The 21,268-nt window shown below is 40.0% G+C and overlaps 1 protein-coding gene across 1 annotated transcript; it reads left to right on the top strand.

Annotated features, from left to right (window-relative positions):
- The first annotated feature begins 531 nt into the window (after positions 1-531).
- On the top strand, positions 532-19,555 carry ldb1b (LIM-domain binding 1b). The gene is made up of 11 exons (XM_042484649.1): positions 532-629; positions 10,095-10,197; positions 11,740-11,784; positions 12,656-12,731; positions 12,817-12,919; positions 13,061-13,233; positions 14,353-14,475; positions 14,573-14,656; positions 16,403-16,526; positions 16,620-16,768; positions 18,516-19,555. The coding sequence occupies exons 1-11, from the start codon at positions 596-598 to the stop codon at positions 18,744-18,746; spliced, it is 1,245 nt and encodes a 414-aa protein (XP_042340583.1). The 5' UTR covers positions 532-595; the 3' UTR covers positions 18,747-19,555.
- Positions 19,556-21,268: the final 1,713 nt, after the last annotated feature.

Genomic DNA, 21,268 nt, shown 5'->3' with positions numbered 1-21,268 from the left:
ATTTAACTAGCTTCCAAATTAAGGAATGGTACTATTTGTGCTATTGATGAATGTGCAGTATGTCTGACATTATTACTATAAAGTGTTAAAATGCCTTTAAATTGTAACTTTGGTATTAAACTCAGGGAGGGAAATGTCTAATCTATGAAAACGGGAGTGGTTTTGTTTTTATTCCTGTTAGAGGAAAAAACAAATATTAACTGATGTCACTCTCCTCTTTAGGCTGGGATCAGTTTAGTCGGGGCTGTTTCTGCATTCATACCAACAGGAGGCTGTCTCCAGATCAGCGTTTAGGATGGTGTTGAAGGGAGGGCGACTGGGACGGTTGTTATCAGAACTCCGGCAGATGTGTGCGCCGCTCAGTTTCCTGTTGACTAGTGAGTGGAAGTGGCAGGCTGCACACATTTGCACATACACACACGACACATGCACGAGAGCACACACACACATACTGTAGGTACCCCCCCCCCCCCCCCCTTGTGCCCCTGAGCCTGACAGTCTGGACATGGGAGATATCAGAGTGAGGGAGAGGCATGAAAACAGACCAAGACTTTGAGTTAGATCAGTATGTGAAAGTGCATTTGTGGGTGACAAAATGGCGATGTCAGAACAGCTTGAAACTGAAGGAGGTAAGTCTCTCTGACCTTTTCCTTGTTGCCTCTCTAATAGCTGATTCAGATCAAAACAGATGAAAAAGGAAATAGTTTCGCTGGATTTATCTTTTGGTTTGTTGGTGTTTGGAAAAAAGGTTGTGTGTGTAGTTTGCCCCCCTTCTCCTCTGTGTTTTTTCTTTTTCTTTTCTTTTTTGACTTTGACAAAGATGAATTAAACAAGTTGCACTTGTAGGTTTAAGTGTAAGCTCAGTGAAAACATCACACCGTGCACTTTTGGGAGTTTATTCAGCCAACGCGCGCTCCGGCTTTAATCACTTATTGTACACGGATTTATGGCTTTAGGTGTGAATGTGTGACTGCGAGTTGGAAAATGAGGCTAGCTGGTGAAGTGAAGGTTAGGCAGCTGTGTGTGTGTGTGTGTGTGTGTGTGTGTGTGTGTGTGTGTGTGTGTGTGTGCACGCGTGTGTGTGTGTGTGTGTTTGTTTGTGTGTGTGTGTGTGTGTGTGTGTGTGAGAGAGACTTGCTGGTTGGGGTGCTGGTTGTAGATAAGGCCTGCCCTATGCCTGAGAGCGAAAGAGACGGTGTGTGTAAGCCCTTCAAGCCTTATCCTGACACACCTCCCACCCCCACCTCTTCTCCATCACCCCATCACACACACACACACACTCAGACACAGCAAGGATTAACCCCGTCATGTACCATTTCAATGGGCGAGCTTTGGAGGCACACACACACACATATATACACAGGATTAACCCTTGTGTGTCCATTTCCATGGATGGTTCTTAGCTTCGCTCCGGTTGTGACAGCACTGACTGCTTGTGTTGCCATGGCTACAGGGGCCAGTGAATGTAAGATAGGCAAATCCACATAAGTCACCCACAACAGACACTCTAAGCTACTACCGACTACACCTCCCCCTGGTACTAGTCACACAAAGATGCTGCCAGAAGACTGACAGGAGGCTCGTGAGCTGTGAAGTGCTCATGTCACAAGCTTACCATGGTCAGACCAATATACATAAACTCAGCCAGAGCATCTTTGTTGCTGGTCGGGTGAGAGACAGGCCTTAGAGCAGCTTATCCTCTCTACATGTCTGCTTCTGGGAGACACTGCACTTCACACCATACTCAAGATTTCCTCCAACATGAGACTACAAAGAGGTCCACATCTGAGCTGTCGTCTTCATTTTGCAAATGTGAGAGAGTTATATTCCAGGATTGCACATCAAAACAGAAAAGAGCTGCGAAACAGACAGAACAGTAAACACATGAAAGATCATTCTACCATAGGTGTCACTTACACAGGGGGATGCTGGGGACATGTCCCCTTCACTTTTTGAATTGGCCAAATTTGTCCCCATCACTTTTTAAAGGTCCAGTGTATAGGATTTATTGGGATATATTGGCAGAAATTGAGTATTATATAATACGTTTTTTTTTTTTTTTTGAGTATATAATCACCTAAAAATAAGAATCAGTGTGTTTTTGTTACCTTAAAATGAGCCAGGTCTACTACATAAGAAGCAGTTCCTCGTTTATGGAGACCAGCATGTTGCATCGCCATGTTTCTTCAGTAGCCTAGAACAGACAAACTAAACACTGAAGTCTTTGACGCCCAAACCCCTCAGGCCCTCACCTCATCTGTCCCCCCAAATGTTGAAACGAGACCTATGCCTTTGGTAGTAGCCTTGACTGTGCCCTCATGCATTTTTCCCCCCCAACTCACCATAATTATCTACTCTGACCTCATTCCAATCCCCCAATTACATTGCCTAAAAAAAATCACATATGCATTTAAAAAATGCGTTTTCATCTGACCTATTATTTCTCCACTGCTTTTCAACACAAAGCGATGGTGTCGCCTGGCTTCACTTACTCAGAACTGTCAGAATATTACAGATGATAGAGAAAATAGTTTGCAATTAAACACTAGAGAGGTGTATGTCATTGAATGGTGGATATGGGAGTGACATAACAGGAGTGCAATGCATGTTTGACTGATGGAGTAAATGATCACATGGATTAAAAATCAAATTAGTGTCATTCCATTTATATTTATTTTAATACAACTGAAGTGTTTAATTAACAAATACATTATTAATATTTCTTTAATCTCATCAGATAGATACCTAACTTATCCCCATTGGGGAAATTCAGCATTATTATTATTTATTATTATTAGTTCTTTTAGCTCCTGTCTTTTCTTTAAAGCAGAATATATTAAGATTGTAAGCAATGTAAGCAATTGGAAATTCAATGTGAACTTTTGCAATTAAGTATGTCCAAAGAGTCCTATATATCATGCCCACAATATCCAAATTTGTCAGCTGCAACACCTGGTGGAACTGATTCTTGAAATGCATCCTGCATCATGCATGAAGTACAGTTTAAAAGTTGTTGCAGGTCACACAATCAGTGTGGAGTAGGACTCAAAAGAGGCCCCATGATACAATATTATCAGGATTTTTAAGTCACAATATGATATTATTACAGTTTTAGACATGATGCAATATTGGGATAGCATATATTGCAATCTATTACCTTTTTTGGCTGCAAATTTTGTCACAAAAGGAAAAATAACATCTGTTTTATCTGATAAGATAACACTTTCAGTCAATTCATATCACTTCATTTTTATTGCAGCAAATTGTATTAAGTGGACTGGAAAGCAATTGACTTAATATTCTTGTAGTCTACCCAAACGTTTAATATGTATTTATAAAATTAATACACAATACTTGTCTGTGAATCAAAGCAAATGCCCCCCACCACCACCACCACCACGATGTGAGTACATATACAAGAAATATTTTTAAAATGTTTTTAATTTAAATGCCTCTTGAAAATAATTCAATTGGTGTTACAATACTGTTAAAATATGCCATAATAATAATATTACCTATCAGCACCGGTGTTCATACCCAGCAGCGTCTGTGAGAGCCTGTTAACCGTTTCCACATAGCAGCTCCCAGGAGCAGCTTAATTTGTGAATAAATCATTAATGAAACATTGTGTTTTCACTCCCTGTGTACATGGGTAGTTTATAAATCAGAACTATGTTCAAGCTTGTGGCTTCAACATCCCTAAATAATTGAGACGAGGGGAAAGTACTTCCGTGTTTGAAAGGAAAGAATTTCTCAACCTTGATACAGGATCACCTGTGAAAATTGGTGGGCGTCCCACTCATCCTTAAGGGATAAATAATGTATATCATATTAGCAAATATTATGACATGCACTTGAAATATATGAAAAATGGCCGACCTAATACTACTTGTTCTTTTTATATCGCAACCTTGGCCATATGGGTGAGTCCTCGCTGTCTGTGATCTGAATATCTGATTATAATTTGAGGCGATTTAAGCAGATTTAGAGGCCTATGGGATTCTCCTTTTGGCTTAGTGCTTCCTGTGTGTTTGTGTGTTTATATGCAGAGAGATTCCCTGCGGAGATGGATTTACTGGCCTACCTTAGAGACAGTTCAGTGTGTAAACTCAAAGGCACAATTAATTGTAAACAACCCAAGTCTGTTACCCGAATATGAAAGTTAATTTATTAGATCTTAATCTACTTTTGACTGCTGCGTTGGCTGTGTATGCATCATCGCCGTGCATGGACCCACAGTGTATAATGCATGTGAACCAGGGTCTTGGCTGTCACTGTCTTAGTGCAGTTGTTTGCAGCAAGCTGATGTGCACTAATTAGGCAAACATGAAAACCACTTAGCAGTCAGCATGATGTTTATTTCCACACACTCTTCCACTCGGCTGCATTAGGCCAATTCTCATTTGTGTCAGATACAAGGAAAGGATGGGATGTAGGGATGTAAGGAATTCTAACCAAGAAAAATTTCAGCTGGTTACAATCTGCAATCCTCACCACTAAACATCAGTAAATTACCTGAAAAATAGCTTGCACCAAGAAATGTTGACTAAAAAACGAGTACGCATTGTGAATTTTTTTTTTGCACAAGAAAACATACAGTGCAATACAGAAGAAACAAATGTGCATTGACTAAAAAAGTGTAAAAGCTTAAAAAGAAGCTTTAAAAATTCCCCCTATCCTACTGATTCTGCAATGACCCCAAATCTGTAACTACCATTTACAGTTTTTTATCCATAGTTAGTATTACATACAGTAGTTAGTAGATGACTGTTTGCAGGCCCCCAATTTGGAGAAGCAGGCTGGAGTCCAACATGGAAGCTAAGCAATCTACTGCTGTTGATGGGGGTCAGCAACAAAATCTATTTTAACCTCCTAAAAAAACATTCCACCTGATAAAATTCATATAATTTTGAGTCAATGCTATACCGAAAGTATTCCCGCTACTTTAGCTTTTCTTCAGACAACCTGTTTTGATGGGTAAGACAAAGATATAACACCCTCATTTTCACTCTGAAAATCACTGACATTAAGGTAAAGTGGTGATAATACTCTCAATAAAGTGTACATTTAAACTGATATTTTTTTGTTTGTTTTTTAAGTGGATTTTTTTTTAGCTAGCGAAAATATATTTTGTTGCTGACCCCCATCCAAAGCAGTACATTACTTACCTTTCGTGTCGGACTCCAGTCTGCTTCTCCAAACTGCAGGCGTGCAGACCGTCATCTACTGTATATAACACTGATTATTGATAACTACCCCATGCACCCCACTCCAAAAAACCAAAACTATCACTTTAAAGAGGTAGCTTCTGCCAAACAAAAGAGGATGGAGGAGTGAACAATGCCTTCATGTGTGCTGACTCCACGGGGATAACATTAAATCAGAAAAGTTGATCTACAGGAGAAGAAACATTTCAAAGCAATACCAATTGCCTGTGAGTCTTTCTGCATTATATTCCATTATATTTTTACATTTTGAATTTTAAAAAGTTAATTTATTAGATCTTAATCTGCTTTTGACTGCTGCATCAGCTGTGTATGCATCACTACCCTGCATGGATCCACAGTGTATACACTGTGGATAGAGGGATACTCAGCTGATTTAAGGACATTTTTAGGATTTTAGGTTGTTTGATTTTAGTCTTATAGTTATTTTATGATGTTTTTAGGATTTTAGGACATTTCTAGGATTTCATGATCTTTCTAGGATTTTTGGGCATTTTTAGGATTTTAGGGCATTTCTAGGATTTAAGGACATTTCTTGGACTTTAGGACGTCTCTAGGATTTCAGGATTTTTGTAGGATTTTAGGGCATTAGGGGCTTAGCAAGGACCTCTGTCGTGAGTTGTGGGGTATTCTCCACTAGCACTTTTTTTGATCAACAATCTATTTTGATGCTGTTTAATGCTGGTACCTTGTGTCTACTTGAAGCACAAAAACAGTTCCTTGTGTGAATCTCTTTATTTTTTATTGTGAGTTTGAAAATGGTTGGGGGGCCCCTTTCCAGGGGCCATATTTGGCCTGCGGGCTGAAAGTTGAGTATCACTGTTTAATGCATATGAACCAGGGTCTTCTTGACTGTCTCTGTCTCAGTACAGTTGTTTGCAGCAAGCTGATGTGCACTAATTAGGCAAACATGAAAACCACTTTGCAGTCAGCATGATGTTTATTTCCACAAACACTTCCACTCGGCTGCATTAGGCCAATTCTCATCTGTGTCAGTTACAAGGAAGGGATGGGACGTAGGGAGGAGGAAGGAAGGGGAAAAAAAATGCTTACCAGACAACCTTCATGTGCAGTTGTGCATTAGTGGGGGGAAGAGGAGGAGGAGGAGGAGAAGGGGGAGAGGGCGGCTGGCGGTGCTGGGCAGAGGAGAGAGGAGCAAATGCATTGCGGAGGGAGAGGAGGAGGAGGGCCTACAGCTATTGTTCATGTCCTCCCGTGAACAAAGGGCTCATCTGGGTCCGTATGTAAACCCACAGCAGGCTGCAGCCCACTGACAAGGCCTCATGCGGGACAAAACATAACCGACTGACTCCCGCAATTTAGGCCTTATTCTGCCTCAGTCTCGCGGTTTGAGGAGATTTTTTTTCATTGATCCTGTTCAGAGGGACGTATTGTGTTGGTACGTTGCGTCCAGCCAACCGCCGTCCAGCGGGCCTATCCGTTTTTACGCACGGAGCGTACACACGGTCTATCATCACGGATCTGTAAACATCAATTTTCTGATTGGACTTCTTTGCAGGTAAAGGGGTCGCTTTTCCAAAACACACACTTTGGCTGCAATGTCCGGCTGCTGTAGCGAGTAAATGTGGTCTACGAGCTGCCTTGGTTGTGATTTCTCGTCTTATTTCGGTGTTTCTCGCTGAAAAGGGATTTAACGCTGAGGCGTTAGCATCACGGCTAACACCAGCTAACTGTAACTGTTTTCAGGCTTGCTAGCGTTAGCTTGACGTGCAGGCCTACATGTATACAAGTCAACGTTTTGCTGGTTGAAAATGTCGAGTTTATCGGTCGTGTTTAGTCTGTCTTAACAGGTCTGGCTTATTAAAACGAGTGTTTGCTGGCTTTATGTAGCGAAGTTCACTCGCGTCCTGAAATCACCTGTTTAACGTTTTAGCCTAGCTAACTGTTAGCATTATGCGCTGCTGCCTCTCTAATTGCCTTTGTAAGCAGACTACTCCACGTCAAATGTGCTTGACTGATAAAGTTATGAAACACACAGATGTTGAAAGGGGTATTTTAATTGTAGTCTAGTTTAAAAAATCCAAGTCCACGTCGGTTTTTTTGTTAAAAGTTTCCTAACGGAGGTTAATAGTTCAGTATTTAGCCATCGGCAATATTACGTGTAGCAATCATGGTGGCAGTCTGGAGTGGCAGGAGTCCAAAACCACTACAGGTTACTCTTATTTTCGTATTAGGTGCTCTCTACCTGACTACAGGGCTGAAGGAGCTGTTGTGGCCACTTATTAATAAACTCCTGTAGAGCTTGAATGTGCATAGGTGCAAGTCACCCTGTGTATAGATGAATGTTTGTTGTTGTACGTCTCCGTGTCGTATTGTTTGTGCTTTTATGTGTTTTTCCTATGCGATTTTGTATCGCCCTCTGTGACAAATAATAAAATTGGATTCAATTGAATTGAGACTTTGTAAAGTCGTATAGATTTTTGTGTTTGCAGCTGAAGTGAAATCAAACAATGTTTTTGACAACCACGTTACTCATCATTTGGGATGAGATTTGTTCTGAGGCTGGGCTGATCATCACCTCAATCCAGGAAGCTATGTGCATGTATAATGTGTATGTATATGGTGAACTACTTGTAAGGGAGAAAGGAACATGATTCCCAGTGGAGGAAGTGGAGTCCAGCTGATGTGATTGTGACTGCCTGTCATTAACCGCTAACAGGAGGGGAGAGGAGCTAATGGAGCTCTCAACAACTAATGGACACATAACCATCGATTATTTATTTATTTATCAAGCCCATTTGTTTTCCTCTGGTGGTGCATCCAGCCCATAGCATAGCTGTGCTGGCTCACACAGTAAACAACTCTGTTTTTCTACATAAAGTGAAGGCAGGGTTTCAGATGGATGAAAGTTGCATGGACTTTTGCTCCATGTATGAGGTGCAAATCTTGTTTTGAAGATCTCTGATCTTCATGATAGAAAACTTTTCTTGTTATTTGTTGTTATAATTCATTTACCTCTAGTCTGTAAGAGCTGTGATTGGCTACGTGTGTGGCCACTGTTATACATACAGTGGGTTAGTTGAATAGAAACCAGTGGAGATATTAACTCCAACTCCAAGAGACAAGTTGCTGTTATTTAGTAGAAGACTGGTTTTAATAGATAGCAACATAATGTAGGAGGCCCCCTGATGTCAGTGTTGGGCTGGGCTGTCTATCCATCCCACTGTAGTCTGTCTGTTGATGCTTACGTTTGGGCTGGGCAATTTACAGACATTATGTTGATATTGTGATATGAGAAGGGGTGGCAACTGTATTATATTTTCACTGTCTTAGATAACTCTTCGAAAATAGCGCAGTTTTGGGGCGACCTCTAGCTCACCCGTAATAGTGTGTGCCCCACATAGGCTGAGTCTGGCCTGTGACCCTTTGCTGCATGTGATCCTCCCCTCTCTCCCATATTTCCTATCTCTCTGAGCGTTCCTTTAAATGAAGGTAAAAAATGCCCCTCAAAAAATTATCCTAAAAAATAAAAAAAATATTGCGGCTTCATGGTATCGTGATATCACAAAATCATCATTATTATTAGTAGTAGTAGTCAGAATGACCCTAAAGAAACAAAAACAGGAGAGTTAGTTTTGGTTTAACAAATGTTTTATCACTACAATTAAGACATGAAACCTTTTTTAATGGAAGTATCTGTAACAAGTCTTCCTTTTGAAAATGACAAAAATAAAGCTTGGAGTATCTGTCCAGTTGTATATTTTTTAACACTGCAAATAAGCAAATGCACACTGTATGATAATTGCCAACTTTCACCTTATGGTATACCTTAAAACCGGTATAATGCTAAAACCCTAGATATGAGGCTAGATATTGTTTTAGATTAGGGTCTTGGAATATTGTTAGTGTGGTCTTTTACTGATTTTAAAGGGTGCTTCTCAGTAAAGTAATGCAATTAAGCTTTGATTGTAAATCCATATTGGAAAAAAGTCTGCTTTTTTTAACCCTTCATTACAGAGGGGAGGCCGCTCTACCCCTAATTATCTTACTGTATACTAAAAATATATGTCGCATCACTGCTGTCTCCCCATATCATATTTCCTCTGCTTAAAACATCCTATTAAATTAAAGCTTTTTCTCCCTGTCTGTGTCTCTAGATATATACCTCTGTCAGACACACACACACACATACGTATACAGTGTCAGAGATACGTTTAATATGCAGAGACAAGACAGAGAGACATTAATGAGGCGGGGCTTCACCATGGTGACGGCAGGGGTCGTGACCTAGAGGCCGGCACGCCTGGATGGCCTTTATAGGAGAGCTGGGCAATTAGAGTAGAGCAACCGTTGGAGCTGAGTGTGTGAGAGATTCATCAGTTTTTTGTCAGTATGGGACTGTAGTTTGTGTTTGGTATTTTAGAGTGATCTATGGAGAGCAGAAGGAGGGCAGCAGCTTCTGTAGAAGTGTGGTAGGAGTGCATTGTTTACAGGAGGCTCCCTCCTCTTCATGTTGTTGTGTCTTTATGAAACAAGATTGGTGTGTTGGGGATGACCTCTGAATGAGTGCAGCCGACTGAAACTGGGCCATACTGGCAAGTTCAGGCTGCATGTGCCTTCACCCTCACATGATACCATCATTCTTTGTAAGGGGTCACTCTAAAAAGTTAACAACTATCATTAGAGAGGTACCACTGTACTTCCAAAGGGTGTAGGAAGTCAAGGTCCCATCCTCCGTGTTCTCTCATTTATGTCTTGTTTTTTGGCTTATAATGTAGGACTTTGTTATAGCTGGGCCAACAATGTGTTCAAAGGTTTGCAATGTTAATTTTTAAATTTGTGGATTAATACATTTAGCATTTATTACCAGATTTGACACTGTCTTATTTTTCGTTACCTCTCTTCCAGGCTGTTCCTCCAAGTCATTCAAGCTGTACTCCCCCAAGGAGCCCCCCAACGGTAGCACTTTTCCCCCTTTCCACCCCGGCACCATGCTGGACAGAGACGTGGGGTGAGTTTTATGTCTGTGTTTTTTCTGTGTTTTGTGTGTCTGCCCTGAGACCACAACTCTGGCCTTTAAACATCTCTGACAGGTGTTTGTATTATTGCATACCGTGTTTACAGAGGCTTGTAAATCCAGCCTGAATATCATGAGTTTAATTTCCTCAACGTTATGTTTGTCTGGAAAACATCGGCAGGTAATCGATTTAGCTTGGCAGGTGATGGTCTGGCCAATCAGGAAAGTGTAGAGAGTAGTTTAGATGACGGTGGTAACAAGAAGCACTGAATTGTACATTTTAATTGCAATGACTGAATCTATTTATAAAAAAAGTTCAAAAACTTCCTAAACAAACACTAAAAATGTTATGATGTACATAATTTTTTGAAGAAGCTGAACACTTACCAAGAAACTGGTTTCAGTTGATAATCTAATTAAAAATTGAAGTGTGCAGGACAGCTCGCATGTTGTACCAGTTAGAAACCTGAGGTACAATCCTGGTAAAACCCAGGTAGTGTTGTTTTTGTCCAGTCAGATGTACCGACTGGACATGCCGCGTAACTTAAGGCGCACAATTTCTTTTTGGTGTAGCAAAAAGTATACACAAGGTTCCCACGGTCATGAAAAAACCTGGAATAGTTATGGAATTTAACAACCGCATTTTCCAGGCCTGGAAAAGCCATTAAATTAATCAAAATCATTGAAAGTTTTTATTGTCTATAATTAGATTTGTTAATAAAATCTTTTGTGGATAACCTTCCACTTAATGTAAAATTAACAGTAAATCAGTCTTGTGTCACTGTCGACATAACGTATCTTTAATATGCGCCGATGCGTGACAATGTATGTTAACCATAACCTATGTTTTGTAATTTTCTTTTTGCGTTCATCATCCCTTAATTTATGCCTGCTAGTTGAAATTATTTTTGAATACAGTTGCAAGTGGGGGCTAAAAAAAAAAAACTTTATTATGGGGCCTTGAAAAGTGATGGAAAAGTTTGGAAGTTTTTTCCATGAAAATGTGGGAACCCTGTATAAAGCCCATGCTGGTAGTCATGGAACGCTTTTTTAAAACTTATTCTGAGGACATCCCTGGATGCAAGAAGGTTGATCGGTGATATTTTACCAAAAGAGGGCACCTGACAATTTCCTGTAATTGGGGAAATATTATATATCCAGTGTGTTTTATTGTAGTGTAATTTAGCCAGCCACTTGAGTTACTAAAGTGCAAATTGTGGGCCAGCTGTTGAAGGCTAATGTTAAATGCTTAAATTGATTTGTCTTGGCTTGTGTGGCTAAGTAAGGTTAGAGGGTATACCTCTGCAGGATTGTGTGCTGTGTGTCAAAGCTTGTCTTGCAGTAAGCAAAACAGCTACAGTTGGTGAGTGTGAGTGTGTATCTGAGAAGAGTTGTTATTTACTGTCTCCTTGTATCATCCAATTTGTGCCATGTTTGGCTTGTGTCCCAGAGTCATAAAGACAGACACGTTCCTGGAGGAGGGCATATTAGCACTATGGCTAAATGTAATAATCTCTCTGTCTCTTGCTTCTCCAGTCCCACCCCAATGTATCCTCCCACATACCTGGAGCCCGGAATAGGGTAAGACTACATTGTTTCCCATTATCTCCAATTGGTGTGAAAATGGCAATAGCAACAAAAGTACAGATAAGGTTGTGGAAGGTTGTGCTCTTATCTCCCTTTTAAAAGAGATTTTGTATTTAGTCTGTGACAAGGCTAAACCAAGTACTGTACACCCCCTTTCCCACTGGACAAAGAAAATACACTAACACTGGCCAACATTTGGCTTTATATGTAATTGAATAGGTTACAATCAACATTCACCTCAGGCCAAATGACTCTACATTAGTCACAAATTATTTATCATTTTTTGCTCTGATTGGCAATGATAGAAGTACAACATCTATGTGGACAAGCTAATTTTTGCACCTTTACGAGTGCAATGCAATGAAGTGCTACCCAAAATACCTCAGTTTCTGTTTAAGCTGCGCTCAAACAAAATTGGAGCGTTCGAAAAAGAGACTGCATAAGTAACAGATATATAAAAGAAGTATCCACTGTCACATTTTCACTGGGCTCCATACTGCTTTCTGCTGTTTACTAACCCAGCTTTCTGGTGCATTAGTGACGTACCTGTAAAAAAATACAAAAAAACAGAATGCGAACTCGTTCACTGCAGAACTGTGTACACAGCCCTGGTGTACTGGCAATGAGGAAGGAGTCTGTTGTCTATTTTTTGAGAGTGTTTCCACATTACAAAAACTCAGTAGTACTCTGTACTAACTTAGGTGGAAAAAGGGGTGTATGAAAGCTGCAGGAGTTTTAACCTTGTTGTGATCAGGATGTTTTCTTTTTTACTTACTCATATCTTTTAAAATGCCACAAGCTAACTCTTCTTGACTCTTGTTCTGCTTCTATTTTCTTATCTTTCTGTGTTTCTATGATGGACCAGGAGGCACACACCATATGGCAACCAGACAGACTACAGAATATTTGAACTCAACAAAAGGCTACAGAACTGGACAGAGGTTTGTAAGCACACACATGCACACCATTAAAAAACAATCCAATAATTGTGTTGGTAACTAATCCCCCCCCCTCTACACCGTGTAGGAGTGTGACAACCTGTGGTGGGATGCATTTACTACAGAGTTCTTTGAAGATGACGCTATGTTGACTATTACTTTCTGTCTGGAGGATGGACCCAAACGTTACAGTAAGAAACAGTCTTACCAGAAAATCCTGCCTGTACAGATATGCCCCTTTAATCATCCTACAGTCACAAATGGACTGCAAACTGTAATTTGCCAGTTCCTTCCTTTCTCATGCCCCGTGTGTTTTCTCTCCTCCTCTGAAGCAATTGGCCGGACGTTGATTCCAAGGTACTTCCGGAGTATATTCGAGGGCGGTGCCACTGAGCTCTACTATGTGCTGAAACATCCCAAGGAGTCCTTCCACAATAACTTTGTCTCCCTTGACTGTGATCAGTGCACTATGGTCACCCAGAATGGAAAGCCCATGTTCACACAGGTGTGTGTTTAAGTCTCTAGCTAACATTGTGTCCATATCTTGTTTTGTCATTAATGGGGCTTAGAAAACGGCATTCCAGATTTATTCAAATAAAAATCATTTGCAAATAATTTCAAATAGAAACTTTTTAGCTTGTGACTCCTAAAAAGAGGCAGTCCACACAATGTCACAAAAAAATTCACAAACACATGAAAAAAGGGGGGTTGTAAAAGCCTTCTTGCAAGGTCATCGCAACCCACTTGATAATTTGTATGACTTTATTTAAAGGGACCTATTATGTCTGTTCTTACTTTCTGTCACGCAAGTAATGCTACAATGTCAGATGTTCATATTATGTGTTGCCAAAGTTTTAAATGATGAGATAAACACATGTAAAAGTAATCTATGAGCAAAGAATTGCAGGTTGCAGACAGTAGTGAACACTGTTTCCAAAGTGTTTTTTACTTTCAAGAAAAGCTCATTTCAGCATTTCTTTTTTATGGTCCTCTGCTCCAGGCATGCTAATGCAAGTTTTTACATACACGGCTACATGTGGCTACATGCTAATATCAGAGAAACCTGTAATGTGGTTGCCAGTGTTGTTAATTTCTCCCTGATGTTGCATCAGATTTTCTGCTGGAACACGCCCAGTTGTGAAGATTTTGCTTTTGAAGCTTTTATTGGTGATTTTTCACAATAGGAAGTGCTTCTATACTATGGTGTTAGTCATAACCCTTGTTGAAATGATGGTGCAGAGGTGCCAAGAGCCTACAGATGGAGAAGACCCAAAAATGCTTACCAAAATGAGCAGACAGGACTTTTCTGGGAGGGGGCTTAAAAAGACAGGTGCTAAAACGGTGTGTCACAGACGGAGGGTGAATACAGCTTTTACAGTACAGAAAGTATGATGACATTTTTTGACCATAAAAGCATGTTAACATGTTTTTGCAGAAACCCAAAATACAGATATTAACCTGAAAATTGGTATATTGGTCCCCTTTTAAGCAATGTGATCATCCAAACTTAAAACACAAGTGTTAAAGGTCTAATATTTGCTCTGCATTTGTGTGCAGCTGTGCAGTTTTCTCTGCATAGTGTTTAACCTCTGTATACTGACCTGAGTCCTCTGAACTGTTGTAGGTGTGTGTAGAAGGGCGATTGTACCTGGAGTTTATGTTTGACGACATGATGAGGATAAAGACGTGGCACTTCAGCATCAGACAACACCGTGAACTCATCCCCCGCAGTATACTGGCCATGCATGTGAGTGGTTACAGAGGGGTGGGAATACTTTCAAATAGTTCTCTGACGTATGTGATGATGGGTCAGATTTGTGATCTCTCCTCTGTTGATCCGTCAGGCCCAGGACCCACAGATGCTGGACCAGCTGTCCAAAAACATAACAAGATGTGGCCTGTCGAACTCCACCCTTAACTACCTCCGAGTAAGTGAAGTGCACACACCCTTTACCTTTAAAATGACACTGGTCTTGAGTGTTTTTCTCTTTGTTGCAGGGATGCATACATCTTTTTTCAGATGTAACATTAGTTGTTAACTTTATTTCCATGGAGTCTAACATTTGCAAGCATACTTAGCAAGAATACATAGTGCTCTTGGACTATTTGTTTAAGATTACTAACATAACTATTTTGCAGACAATTACAGAATAAGTTGAGCTCATCAGCCAACTAACTTAACATTAATGTAAGCTCCTAATGATTCTATTTTCCTTATGCTAAGATGATTTTAGCATGGTTAATACTGTCAATATGATTAAACAATTTGCTTTTGGGTTTGTTTTGGAACATGATACTAACAAATGTGACAACATTGTAGACATTTAGTGAAAAATTGACCTACATTAGGGATGCATCATAATATGGGCACGTCATTGGTATCGGCAGATATTGGCTTTAAAATAAAATATCAGAATGGGCCAAAATGCTGATTTTTGCTGATACCACAAATTGATGTTTTTTTTGAACACGTACAAAATATCAGCCTTAAGTTTATTCTTCTTATTTGATGAATATTGAATGAATGAATGAATGAATATTACATACTTTTAAAAGAATTGTATTTTATGTTTCAACCTCCCGGTGAGCCATCACGATAACAATATGCATAATATGAAGTTAATTCCACTACAGAAGAGACTCGATGATAAGTGAAATTAAGTAGGGGAAGACAGTGGATATATCAATATCTGTATCAATTAGTTGTTTTTATATCGGATATTGGCAAAAAATCTGATACCGTTTATCCCCTACCTAAGTAACTTATGATGTAGTAAACAAACACTTGTTACCGTAGCCTGTGTCACTTGAGAAGCTGGAAAATGCAAAGCTCACTGAAAACAACTGAGACTGAATTGAAATTGTGACGTTTTTTGTTTTGGTGTTGGTGAAATCAGTTTTACAAATGTAATTTATAAATCCTGTCTTTTTACTGACCAATCAGCAGTTGCACAACTTTTTCGTGTCCTCATTACTGTCCAGTCATTTAAAATGAGCTTTTAAGAAAACACAAAACCTAGCAACCTTGCAGGCCTCCAACAAGTACCTGCACCTGACTCAAACATTTCAAATGCTCATTTCACAACATAAATGCAACTGCTGAGAGTGACAAAATGTTTGCTGTTCACTTTGTAATTGTCTCAAGCAAGTTTCAGGTCTGTCTGCTTTGTCAGTCTTGCCGTGGATTGGCTTTATGAAGCTTTAGTACATCCACGTTTTAATCTTCTGTTTTGTTAAGGCAGTAAAGTTACTTTATAGAGAGTTTATGACTAATGGTGGCACTGTAGAGCAATGCTTCAGTGTTTGGGTCTGCGTATGGCTTGTATCTTGTTTTCTACCAAGGCTGCACAGGTTGGACTAAAACTGCTGGTCTAGTGTTCTCATTTACGCAAAGCTCGTGCATAAACCTCACATCAGCAAATGTAAAAACAGTGCATGTAGTTTTTAAAAATTAGTCTCACTTGAGTTGCATTTGTTTATTTCCTGTATTTTACAATCAGGTTTCCCCATGGGAGATTTTAAATCCACAGATTTACGCTGAACACCAGCTGATAATGATGATGATGATGATGATGATGATGATGATGATGGTGCCTTACCTGTGGGAGCATCTCTAACATCCTAAAATACTGTGCAGTCTCTAACCTGTTGCCCCTTTTTGCTCCCTCCTCCAGCTGTGTGTGATTCTGGAGCCCATGCAGGAGCTGATGTCCAGACACAAGACATACAGCCTCAGCCCCAGAGACTGCCTCAAGACCTGCCTCTTCCAGAAATGGCAGAGGATGGTGGCACCACCCGGTAGTTGAACATCATACACAGATAAAGGCACATGCAACCACATAAACCCTAAATAAATGTATTTGTAACTCTCTTTTCATCTCTTCCCTGTAGCTGAGCCATCAAGACAGGCGCCAAACAAAAGGCGGAAGCGTAAGATGTCAGGTGGCAGCACCATCAGCGGAGGTGGAGGAACTAATAATAACAACAACAACAAAAAGAAGAGCCCCGGCAGTGGCTTCCCTCTGTCCAGCCAAGTTCCAGTGAGTACTTCGCTGCCATCTACCGTCAACACTCTGCATTTACACCTCTAACAGAAACACAACTATGTTCAGAGATACACTCCTGCATCGATTCATTGAGGAAAGTTCACGTCACAAAATCGACCAAAGAACAACACAGTAGAGTGCCTACAAAAAATATTTCCTCCAGGACCGTTTGACATAACATATTAATATTAACATAATCACATCCATAAATTAACCACCACTTGTTTAACTAAGAGAGAGAAGTAATTTGAATAGCGATAATCTGATTGTAATTGATTTGTGACAGGTGATTCAGGAAAAAACACACTAGCCTGAAGACTAAATGAATCTGCCAGCTCATGTTTTATTTGCTCTGGCAGATGCATCTGGTCTTCCTCCTTTTCAAACAGATTTCCATCTGATCCAGCCCCGGTAGGGCCAATCATAATAATATATTTGATAAAGGTTATGTTTGATACAGTGACTTATAACAGCTTTTGCACTTTAAGGAAAAGGTATAATTTTTGGATTTCTGAGCTGGGGATACTATGGCAAGCAAAAACATAGCTCAGTAAAGAGGAACGCCCTTTAGGCATTTTCAGAAACAATCAAGATGGCTGCGGCTAGGGATGGAAATAACCTGATGCCCCACAATACGATGTTATCGCGACACTTCAGACTCAGTACAATATTATTGCCCTTTTAAAAGTTTTGGGATATGCCAAGTATTGCGATAACATATTGGTATTCATAACCTTTCTGTAAATGTTAAAATTATTTTGTTATTTTAGCAAGCTACCAAAATTTAAATTTGTATGTGCAATATTTATATAATTTAAATTCAATTCTTGGCCTCTGTACAAAAGTATTGATACAATATTTCCACACATAATATTTGCATACTGTGCTGTATAGTATTTGTCCCCTCACCTCGAACTGCAGCTGATGTGAAACTTTCTGTCTGAGGCCAAAATGGCAACGCTCCCGCACAAACATGGTGATGCTAAATCATCACAGCTCATCTATGCACGCTGTGGTCTGCTTGTCTGTCGCTCAGCGCTACATCACATATTTTGTTGTTTTAATTGGTTTTAGATTTAAACAGGTACATCCAGAGGCATTCTGGATGATGGCTGTTGATAATGCTCACGGATGCTGATTATAAACTGAGACGTTCCAGACTAATAAGCATTTACTAAATGGTCTGGTGATGCCGGGCTAGATAAAATGCACCTGTATCATGAAGGTCTAACAGTTGTTTGCTTTGATTTTTCCCAAAAATTACATCATAAAGACAAAGGCACATTATAAACCAAAATTTGTGATAAACATGACAGAAAGCATTAAAGAGGGAAAGAACATGGGAAAATTTAAGAAATACTAAGAAGTACCGTGCCGGTTAAAAAGAAACATAAATCTGGTCTCGTTTTTGACAGACGGTGTGTGGGAGATGATGAATCTAAGTGGAGGAAAGTTACATGGTCTAATGAGACTTAAGTATTTTGGCTGTGATAATAAATGTGATGTTGGTTGTTAAATGTTTGTTTGGCCAAATAAATGCGAATCTCCAGGAAAAAAATCACCATGACTGCACCAACAGGCTTCATGGTGGGAATTGTGGAAGTATCCGTAGAGGGGTTGGGTACGTTGTACTTGTACACAAGAAGACAGCAGTTAACCATCTCTTTGAACAGCTTTTAACCCTTTCTTCCCCACTGCAACAGTATATTGATTGCTACGCTTGTATTTTGCATCGCTGCAGGATGTGATGGTGGTGGGAGAGCCCACACTGATGGGGGGAGAGTTTGGCGACGAAGATGAGCGTCTGATCACACGGCTGGAGAACACGCAGTTCGACGCGGCCAACGGCATTGACGACGAGGACAGCTTCAACAACTCTCCGGCGCTGGGCTCCAACTCGCCCTGGAACAACAAGGCCCCCTCCAGCCAGGAGAGCAAGAGCGATAACCCCACCTCACAGGCATCGCAGTAGAGCCCAGAGTCCTTCAACCTCAACACGAACCCCGTCTCTGCCACTCCTCAGACCTCACCCCAACCCACCCCGACAGCCACGAGTGCTACAGTCCATCGGCCAGACATCACAGTAGAGCTCAGCACATCCGTTGCTGTGACTCCCTCATATTTAGGCAACACCTCCTTTTCCTCATCTCACATTCAAAATGTCCCATCTGCTCTCGCTACTTTTCAGTTTGGACAGCGACCGTGTTGATGTAATCGAGGAGGCGCAGGGATTGAATCCAGGCGAGAACTGTGCACACTGAACTACCCATACTGAAGTCCACATGTAGGAAGGGGCGGGGTGGAGGGGATGGTGGCATCGGGGGTTGGAAATGGTGGCGAGTTGCTTAGGGACCACTTGCCCACCCGTCCTCTGAACATGGCTCTCAATTCTGGTCTGCTCCGTTGATGCACAAGTCGCTCGTGATGTCTGTTCATAGAGTATATGTGTGTGCGTTTGTGTGAAGTGTGTGAGGAGAGAAAAGAGGCAGCGTGAGCTTATCTGTGGCTTTGCTGAGGCCGACAGACCAGAATTTAGAGTCAGTCTGTAAAACCATTGAAATTCACACACGTGTAGGAGAGCTGAAATGTGGCACTAGGGAAACATCATACATCTACACACACGAATAAACATAATGATTGAAGGATTTTGAGTCCCCTAGTGCCAGAGCCATCTCTGATTAGACTACAATGGATGCAGTCTTTCAAACAGAGAGCATTTACAACACACACACACACACACACACAGACACACACACACACACAGACACTCACACACACACATACACATACACACAATTACACATTTTAAGAGTTTTTATACAGTATATATTTCCCTAGAATGTTTTTTAATTTGTATTAAACGCCTTCATTTCAATTGTTACTTTTTTATTTTCTACCAATACTGAAAAGCTACAGACCAAGGAGCAACACAGGACTTTTATCCCTCCCCCCTCTAAAATATATTGTTTTTATCTTTTATGTTTATAAAAGAGAAATAATTTAGTGTGGATGTTTTTATTTTGTCTTTTTGTTCCTTTTTTGGAGATTTAAATTTTTGTGTATTTGTGCTTGTATATTTAAGGTAGTAGCAAAGTTCTGTCTGACTGTAATAAAATGTATTCTTACTTAGATTTACCTAAAGCCATCCCGATCTAATGTAAAGAAACAAAAATAGGAAAAAGGAGAAAAAACACTCATGAACCCGTCCCCTCTATCTTCCCACCTGCTCTTTCCTTCTCCCTCTTTTTTAAAACTTGTGTAAATTAAATTACAAAAAACCCCGGGGTACAATGGCACCATGGAGTGATGATTTTACTGTTTCAGATTTTTTTCTTTGTATTTATTTTGGAAATTTTTAGAAATTCACACTTGTATTTCATCCATACAAGAGGTGGTTTTTTTCACTTAACATTTATCACAATTTTATGCACTGCAACTTTCAACTTGATGTCAAGTGAATGTGCTCACTGAATTTTAGTTAACTGGTGAATACCTGATTTCATCACTGGCTAAACTTTTTTTTTTAATTAGTTTTTGTCTAAATTGCCTTCATTTGTGCAGTTCATAACCAACAGAACGATCCCATCAGTCATCCAGACATCTTCTAAAGCCAGCTTAACATTAAGTTCAGTTGTCATATCGAGTAGCAAAGCTGAGTCTGTAAAGTCTGATAAAAACAGCTGAAGCTCTGATTGTTTTGTACATTTCCATTTCGTTACAGTTGATTCCAGCAACAGTTATGACTGACTGAGTTTGAATGGTGACTTGTACCTTCTTCAATCCCTGTAGAAAAATCATTGTTTGATATATATTTTTTGATTTGGTTAGTTTCTGCCCTTGATAATTAATGTATGGTACCAATAAAAAGATACATTTTCACTTTAAAAGACTGTTTTGTAATTATTGCAACACGGCTGACAAATTAAGTTGGTGCTAGTCTGAGTGTTGGTCACTTGTGAATGCCGTACCTAAGGAATTTCATTTTAGCCATGTAGTTCTGACACAAAATTGATTTAAAGATGTACTATGCTGGATTTTCCTTAAAAAAAACAACTATGTATAGACTCGTAATCCCTCCCAATCATCATTTAGGATGTACTAGAGATTTGTGAACGTGTATTTTTCTGCAGACTCTGCCCTGTAGCTGTATTGATCTATGTCTTGTGTTGGTGAAGTTTATGGGCGTGTACCTCCACAGCGGCACCTCACAGCATGAGGCTGAAACTTTAAAAAAAGGTAGGGACCAGGTTCAGCAGGCATCCAAGAGACGGTGCTGAAAAACACACATATAGCCCGGTGAAAATATAAGGGGATGAATGTAGGGTTGGCTTTTACTTTTCACTTCAGTATATTTACAAACACTGCCCAAAAAACTGCACAGTATACCTTAAACTAGAGGAAATAACTAATGTTTTCTATATTTGTCAACAGGATACAGATTCTCAAAAGAATGGAAAAAAGTGATGCGGCAAAAGCTGAGATCGTCTATGACAT

Source organism: Plectropomus leopardus, chromosome 4, assembly GCF_008729295.1.
Source record: "Plectropomus leopardus isolate mb chromosome 4, YSFRI_Pleo_2.0, whole genome shotgun sequence".
In the NCBI taxonomy this organism is placed as follows: Eukaryota; Metazoa; Chordata; class Actinopteri; order Perciformes; family Serranidae; genus Plectropomus; species Plectropomus leopardus.
The sequence above is the reverse complement of the archived record's forward strand: the minus strand, read 5'-3'. Positions and strand labels throughout refer to the sequence as shown.